We start from the raw sequence: 8,740 nt of genomic DNA on the forward strand, positions 1-8,740 counted from the left end.
TCGCGCGCGCGCCCTCTGTCTCTGTCTCTCTCTCGCGCGCGCGCCCTCTGTCTCTGTCTCTCTCTCGCGCGCGCGCCCTCTGTCTCTGTCCCTCGCGCGCGCGCTCGCCCTCTGTCTCTGTCTCTCTCTCTCTCTCGCGCGCGCACGCGTGCCCTCTGTCTCTCGCACCCGTGCGCTCTCTGTCTCTCCCTCGCGCGCATGCGCTACTCTACCTTGCATGTACTTTCTGTCTCTCTTTGGGTGTCCAACATAACACTTACGTACAAACACCATATCATGTTTGACTTTCTCACAAGGCATATGAGCTTAAGGTACACTTTGCCAATTGTGCAGGGGCATTGTGGTGAGGCCACACATGGAATACTTGGGTCAGTTTTGACCTCCGTATCGAAAGGAGTGCATGGCAGATGCTTGCTGCAGGTTGGTTCTTAAGGGCGCAAGATGGGGTCAATGCTAAGCTTCTCCACCCCTGGGGTGGGGGTTGCTGGATTTGGCGGTGGTGTAGTTGGAACCAGAGGCCGGAGTTCACAACACACAAGGATGTACGGTCTCAGAGCAATGGCTCGGCCATAGAAATGAGGAGAGAATTCTTTTCCCTGAGGATAGTGAATCTAGCCCAGAGAAGGCTGGGTTCGTTGAGTGCATTGAGATGGCTGCAATTCCAGGTACAGAGAGAATCAGCACGGTGGCTCAGTGGTCAGCACTGCTGCCTCACAGCAACAGCGACCGTGGTTCAATTCCGGCCTTGGATGACGATCTGTGTGAAGTTTGCACATTCACCCCGTGTCTGCAGGGGTTTCCTTTGGGTGCTCCAGTTTCCACATAACAAAGATGTGCAGGTTAGGGTGGATTGGCCATGCTAAATTGCCCCATGAGGTCTAGGGATGTGCAGGTTAGGGTGGATTGGCCTTGGGAAATGCTGGGTTACAGGGATAGGATAGGGTCTGGGCGGGATGCTCTTCGAATGGACCCGACGGGCCAAATGGTCTTCCATCTGTAGAGTTTCTATAAAATTGAGGATTTGTGCAGGGAAGAGTTGGAAGCGGTCACAGTCTGAACTGGATGGTGGAACAGATCTGGAGGGGACTGAATGGCCACCTCCTATTATTTTGTTGCTTCAACAGCACCTCTCTCTTTTTAGTTTTAACTCCTTCCTGTCGAGGAGCTGGTGCAGCTGGCCTGGGAAACTGAAGTGTGGCCCAGTAATTGAGGAACCAATGGCCAGAACGGGTTTTAAAAGCCTGTGGGTTTCCCACAGTTACAGGGAAAGGTGGGAGTGGAAGGGGAATGTGAAGGTGTGAACCGTCAGGCAAAAAAATGGACAAATACCTGTATCTCTCCTCTTCTAAGGACTCTTTAAAAACCGAGTAATGCTGATTGTACTGCTCTGCTATGTTCTTAAAGTTCAGCTCCAAATTCAGTTGCGTTTCTTTGATGTCGGTCAACTCCTCCAGTATGGACAGGTAGCCAATATTTTGCCTATCGAAGGAATTGATCCCGTTTGCTTTAATGTCATAGTTCAGCACTGCCAGGTCTTGCAGCTCCTCGGAGTAGCTGGTAGTGATGGAGTAGTCTTCGTCAGGCATTGTGAGTTGCTGTGAGGTGTGGAGATTTTGGTAGGGAGGGCTAAATGTGTCCAGTGGGGTCTCCTTGGAGGCACCTTGCATCTCCGACAATGTCCGCGGTAGGAGGGTTGTCTTGGATGTACTGCCTTCACTGTGGAACGGGGATTCTGCTTGGTTCTCCTCTGGCAGATATTCGTCCCTTGCCCCCTGGATCGCAAACAGGGAGGGGTTCCTCTCCCGCAGGAGGCCCATCTCCCGCTCCAGCTGCTGCTGTTTCCTGACGTAGTGCTCCAGCTTCCTCTGGAGCTGCAGGATGACCGAGGAGAGGTAGTGGTTCTTCTTCTCGAAGGCCTGCTTGAAACGGAAGGCCTGGGCACTGTCGGCGCGAGCGATGAGCCGCAGGTACTCGGAGATGTTGGCGTTGCGGTGGGTCTGCTGCACCCGGATCTGCTCGGTGAGCTTCAGAATCCTCTGCTGGAGGAGGCCATGCTCAGTTTTCAGCTCCTCCAGTATGACCTCTGCCTCCTCATGGGAATCCTGCTTGGGGTTCTCCAACAAACTGAAGGCCAGTGGGCTGGGCGACGGTACCACGCTGGTGACCTCTGATGCGTCAGCCTGAAAGGCAAAGATCCGAGAGAGAGAGAGAGAGAAAAACTCCCCTCCATTAATTCCAGCTCAAGACCAACACAGCAATCCACACTCTCATTGGTTTAATCAAGGCCTCTTCAAAGCAGGCTCCCAGCCTCTATTGAGATGTCGCATTGGTGGGAGGAAGGCTGACTGCGTTTCAGCAGTGGTTTCAGGAAGAACATTCCTATGGAAAACTGCAGAAGTCTGAAATTCTGGCCCTCAAATTAAAAGTTGCAATACAGCCAGTCTTTAAATGGCATCATGCAGCACAAGCTTAAGGGCTGAATGGCCTCAAATAAAAGCAAAATGCTGGAAATCTGAAGGAAATACAGAAACTGCTGGAGAAACTCTGCAGCATCCGTGGAGGGCGAAACATTTCAAGTCTTTCAGAACTGAAGATTCCTGAGCAGTTCCAAAGACAGATCATATTGGACTCAAAACACTGATGCAGTTTCACTTTCCACAGATACAGCCAGACCTGCTCAGTTTCTCCAGCACTTTTTTTTTAAAATTTGGGCTAAATAGCCTCCTGTTTGGTGGCTTGATGGTTAGCACTGCTCCCTCACAGTGCCAGGGGCCCAAGTTCAATTCCAGCCTCTGATGACTGTCTGGGTGGAGTTTGCACATTTTCCCAGTGTCTGCTGTAGGTGCTCCGGATTCCTCCCCCAGACGAAAAGAGTGCAGGTAAGGGTGGATTAGCCATGCTAAATTACCCCATATTGTCCAGGGATATGCAGGCTGGGTGGATTGGCCATGGGAAATGTAGAGTTATAGGGAATAGGAGAGCAAGTCTGGGTGGGTTGCTCTTCGGAGAGTTGGTGTGGACCTGTTGCGCCAGCCAAACAGCCTGCTTCCATACTATAGGGATTCCATGATTCGAAAAGAAAAGCTTTGTTGTCTCACGGGATGTGTTGCCCATCCCTACTCGCCCTTTGAACTGAGCGTCTCTCTGAAGCCACTTCAGAAGGCAATTAAGAGTCGGGCCCTTCGCTGTAGGGTCTGGAGTCACACGTAAGCCCATACCAGGTAAGACTGGCAGATTTGCCTCCCCCTCCCCCAACCCAGGCCATGAGTGAACCAGATGGGATTTTACCTAATTGCAGCTAGTTTCATGGTCACCAACACTGAGACTAGCTTTGCATTCTAGAGTTGAGCTTTGTTTTTCCACCTGCTGTACAGCCAAGAGAATACGCAGGCCTCGCCTACTTCCCGTAAATTTCCAAATCTTTAACCAGTTTCTGCAAAAGCCGTAACTTTTTATTCTACTTGGTTTTTTTTTATTGTGGACTGAAGTTTAAAAACCGAGGACTGTGGAAAGAATTGCTGCACTTTTTAACAGCAGATTACCCGATTGTAAGTGCTGTTTACACAGCTGCTCGTTCGAGCAGTGGGGGAGGTCACGACAGACATGCTGATCCCGGGGTGTGTACGAAGGGAGATTCCTCCCGGCAACAAGCAGCTGATTGGTCTATGGAATAGTGATCACCGGTTGATGACAAAGGTCTCTTGCCTGCCAACAGCGATGTGATTGGCTGCCAGGTAGCTGGATATCTTATGGGGATGAATGTTTGGTTAGCAGTTGTCAGACCGTTGAAAGGGAAGGAGCTGTTCTTTTGTCTGTATTAGAAACACCTCTCAAGCCTGGAAAAAGCTAGTCTATCTCTTCCCATCAGTTCTGTAAGTTGTGGCTCTTAGTCAGTAGGTCAAACACTTAGAGTGTGAATCAGCCACCGTGTCCCTCCTGCAAGCAAAAGTACCTGGAGAAGGAAGAGGAACGACCACAAGCCAAAAGGATCATCTCAGCGAAACCCTGTGGACAGAGACCATTGAACTGGCTTCCTTGTCTTCCCCTCCAACCAGAACACCAATTTTTGTCTCTATCTGTGTATGTCAGAGTGTTTATAAGGTGGTTAGAGATGGAGTTACATGTCAACTGTTTCTTTCTGGCAAGAATCTATTCAGTTGTAATAAATCATGATTTTTGTTCAGTACAGAGATTTAGTCTGCGCTTTCTGTTAATGGTTTTGTCGAAAAGATTGGAAAATTGGAGAGTTTTGCGTTCTTTATAAAATCTTTTTTTAACTTCGGTGCTGAGTCTGGGAATAATGGGGTTTGGTTTCGGCTGTGTTAATTGTGTGGGGAATAATGCTTCCTCCCTCCTCCGGCGCACAGCGGCAGCACTGTGTACCGTCTACAAGACGCACTGCAGTGACTTTTCCGAGGCTCCTCCCACAGCACTTTCCAAACCCGCCACACCGTCTCACCACCCCCCCCCCCCCCCACCCCGGCAGGATGAGAGACAGCAGCAGGCATGCTGGGGTAACCACCCCGTCAGCCCTTGAAAGAAAGACTCGCACTCTCTCTCTCGCACTCTCTCTCTCACACTCACTGACTCACACTCACACTCACACACTCTCACACTCACTGTCACACTCACATTCACATGCGCACACACTCTCTTTCACGCTCACACGTGCATGCACTCTCGCGCACTCTCACTCACACGCGCACGTGCTCTCTCTCTCTCGCTCACACTCCTGGATCATAGAGGCTGTCCCTTCAGTGGTGCTGGGTCAAAGTCCTGGAACAGCCCCTATCAGAATGGGCACCGCCAGTGTTGCTACAGATCGCAGCAGGTCACCATCACCCTCTGAAGGGGCCACTAGGGACTGGTGATAACTGACTGTCCAGCAAGCCTCACCCATATCCTGTTAGTGAACGGTTGTTGCATTCTCAGAGGAATTTGAAGACTGTGTATTGTTTTGTTAATTTTCTAAGTTTTGGACTGAGCTGGAGGGAGGAGGCCTGTCGCAGGTCATAGTGAGTTCAGTCACATTTGGCTGCAGGAGGGCTGGGAGCGTTCTTGGTTTTGACATCAACCATCGAAACCACGCTCACATCCGGCACCAGCCGTAAACAGGAACAGCTTCTGCCGAGTATTGTTGATTGTTTCATTAATAACACCCACCCTGCTGCAAAGCCTTGATCAAGAAAGTGCATTCCTCCAGCACCTTTCTGTCCAACTTCCACCACCCACTCCCAAAAAACTGAATTGCAGTCACAGACGGGAGCTAGCACGCTAACCAATTTGTACATAGAAAGTTCCTGTCTCCCTATCCCTCAGTCAGACCCACACTTGGATCGCCGCATGCAGTTCCTGTCTCTGTATCCCTTGGTCAGACCCTCACTCGGAGCACCGCGCATGGTTCCCGTCTCCCTATCCCTCAGTCAGACCCACACTCAGAGCACCGCGCACAGTTCCCGTCTCCCTATCCCTCGGTCATGCCCCCACTCGGAGCACCGCGCACGGTTCCCGTCTCCCTGACTCTCGGTCAGACCCATACTCGGAGTGCGGTTCCTGTCTCCCTATCCCTCGGTCAAGCCCACACTCGGAGCACCGTGCACAGTTCCCGTCTCCGTATCCCTCGGTCAGAGGCACATTCCGAGCACTGTGTGCTCTGCCATGTTAAGAGATAGCGAGGCACAGGTGAAGGTGTGACCAGATTCTGAAAGCGACACTGGGCCGATCTTAACTCTCGAGGCCCAAGGCTTCATGCTTTTGTAAAGGGATGGCGGGGGTGGGGCGCGGATCCGAGGGCCCTGAAGCTAGCTCTTGAACATGCCGGAGAAATGAATGAAGCCCCCTTACCTCGAGGCTGCAGCGCCTCTTTATCAGGCTGAACTGATGCACCATCGTCCCTAACTGTGCTGGAGCAGCCAGCTACCCCTACACCGCCCCACTGTCAAACTCCACCAACAGTCAGATCCTTTCAGCCGGTGGCACGGGGGGGCAGGACAGGCCGAGAGGGCTCCGTCCCGAGCAGTGTCCCTTTTGCCGATGGATGCTGTGGGAGGGGGAGGCCAGGCAAGCAGCTGTGCTTGAAAACAGAGCTGAATCACTTCCTCTGCTGGTCGTGGGAGGGGAGGCGGTGTTGGTGGGGCTGGGTTGCCTGTGTCTGTGGTTTGAACACACTCTGCGCTGCGCTCATCCCAGCCCCTTCGCCAAACCAGTGCAGCGGCTTTCACAAAGCATTCGAAAAGTTGCAGCTGACAAGCGACAGCGGAACGACGCAGTCGATCTCCTCCCCGAAAGGGACTTAGCTGCACACTGCCATCGCACAACAACAAGGCAGCAACTGCATTGAGGTGGCAACGTGCTGGAGCGAGAGCTAACTATTGACGGAACGCCGGGGGTGGTAGGGGAAGAGAAAGGGCACCCACAGAGCTCAGTCAGAGAGGAGCATCTGACAGGGGAAGGAGAGACGGAGAGGTCAGGGGAGGCCGGTTGATGCCTTTTTAACAATCTCGTGCGCGTGGCACTTTTACTGAAAGCAGGCCTCCGATCCGGGAGCGCACCATCTCAGGATCCCCGTCTCGGGGCCGCCGAGGAGAGAATCTGAAATGCGTTCCCTCAAAGCGATTGTGGAGGTGACAGGACAGCAATGCCTCCCCCCATTTCTCTCCAGCACGCCCCTTACCTTCTCTTTCTTTGACCCTCTGATCTTTGAGAGCTTGTTGTAAATGGAGAACCGGCGGCTTTCTCCAATCCGGGCCTTCGGCTTGGCTTTCACCTCCTCCGTGCTGCCGTTAGACTCGGGGTCGATGCCCAGGAACCTCTCGGTCATGGTGTCCGTGTTGAACTTGATGGGTGGGGGCAGGTTCCTCTGGTGGGGCTTGGTGCTGTTCAGAAACTCGAGGGGCTTGAACATCTGCAGGCCGTGATGCTGCGGCAGCCAAGAGTTCTCCTCTTCCTCCTCGTCTTTCCCCTCATCCTGAGGCTGCCCCTCTTCCTCGCGGGCTGCCTCTGCCGGCCTCTTGGCCAGAGTCAGGCTCTTCCTGCCCATCTTGGGGATGAAGTGGTGGCGGGATCTGGGCCCAGACTTGAGCCAGCGGTTGTTGGAGGCCGGGCTGTCGTTCTTCTGGTCGGAAGGCACGCTCGAGTCGACAGTGGAGGTCCTCTGGCTGTCGGCAGGCGTGACCGAGAGCTCGTCGTCCGAGGGGATCACGAAGCTGCGCAGCAGGGAGCTCCTGTCGCGCACGCTGTGGCCCGGGCCGGCCTGCGACCTCTCCTCGCTTTCGGCCAAGTGCTCATGCTGGTTGGTAAAGAACTGCCTTGTGCTCTTTCCCAGCGCCTTGTTCACCCTCAAGCCGGCGCTGTCTTGACCCTGCGACCTGGCCCCCTCGCCCGGCATGAGCGACGGCGAGCTACTGGACTCGGGGCTGGGCTCCATGGGCCTGCAGTTGTCTTCGGTAGTGGAGGAGTGGGACTCCCACTCAACCTGTAAGCACAAGACTTGGTTAGGCCATGTTCTGTCTGCTAGTAGTTATCATGAGGGGAGCATGGGGAGACATCGGTGGTCAGGATATTTCCCTCCTGCATCTCCCCCCTCTTACCCTGACTCATGTTGGGTGGGTTAGAATCTAGGACGAGAGAATGGCGCACTTTCAGAATGAGAAATCCTCCCACTGAAGACGGAGATGAGAAGGAACGTCTTAGAGTCATAGAAAGATGTGCAGCACGGAAACAGACCCTTCAGTCCAATTCATCCACACCCACCAGGTATCCTAAATTAATCCAGTCCCATTTGCCAGCATTTAGCCCATATCCCTCTAAACCCTTCCTATCCATGTACCCATCCAGATGCCTTTTAAATGTTGTAATTGTACCAGCCTCCACCACTTTCTCTGGCAGCTCATTCCATACACGCACCACCCTCTGCGTGAAAAAGTTACCTCTCAGGTCCCTTTTAAATCTTTCCCCTCTCACCTTCAACCTATGCCCCTCTAGTTTTGGACTCCCCTACCCTGGAGGAAAAGACCTTGCCTATTCACCCTATCCATGCCCCTCGTGGTTTTATAAACCTCCATAAGGTCACCCCTCAGCCTCTGACACTCCAAGGAAAATATCCCCAGTCTATTCAGCCTCTCCCTATAGCTCAAACTCCAACATCCCTGTAAATCTTTTTCTGCATCCTTTCTAGTTTCACAACATCCTTCCTATCGCTGGGAGACCAGAATTGAACGCAGTATTCCAAAAGTGGCCTCACCAATACAGCCGCAACATGACCCTCCCAAGTCCTACACTTAATGCACTGACCAATGAAGGCAAGCGTCCCAAACACGTTCTTCACCGCCCTGTCTACCTGCAACTCCACATCTCTCGGAGAGTGGGGAGACTGTAGGATTCTTTTGCCCCACACAGAGAGCAGAGGGCACTGGCCCAGTGAACATTCATGGCTGGGTCAAGAGATTTTTGATGAAGGATGGAGCCAGGGAGTGGTGGGGGAGAAGAGAGTGTACAGGACCAACAGAGTTCAGCCACAATCATCAGCTGCGATTCTATGGGCTAGCAGAGCAGACTTGAGTGGCAGAATGGTATCCTCCTGCTCCCTTGGGGGCAAGAGGGGTTGCTGAATGACAGTGTGATGGAACTGGTTTAACATCAGAAGAGATGCAGTCAGTAACACAGGGCGCTGGGGGGGAGAGGGGTTACTGAGTGACAGTGTGAGGGAGAGGGATTAACATCAGTAGGGATACAGTCAGTA

General features: G+C 52.9%; 1 protein-coding gene across 1 annotated transcript in view; it reads right to left on the reverse strand.

Annotated features, from left to right (window-relative positions):
- Positions 1-4,420, reverse strand: part of LOC125487709 (transmembrane and coiled-coil domains protein 1-like) — a 25,299-nt gene extending 20,879 nt beyond the window's left edge. The window contains exon 1 of the mRNA XM_048619826.1: positions 1,330-4,420. Coding sequence (XP_048475783.1) covers positions 1,330-1,817 — 488 coding nt within the window. The 5' untranslated portion in view covers positions 1,818-4,420. The remainder of the gene's footprint in view (positions 1-1,329) is intronic.
- Between the last annotated feature and the right edge of the window lie 4,320 nt (positions 4,421-8,740).

This window comes from Rhincodon typus, chromosome 44 (assembly GCF_021869965.1).
Source record: "Rhincodon typus isolate 14 chromosome 44, sRhiTyp1.1, whole genome shotgun sequence".
Lineage (NCBI taxonomy): Eukaryota > Metazoa > Chordata > Chondrichthyes > Orectolobiformes > Rhincodontidae > Rhincodon > Rhincodon typus.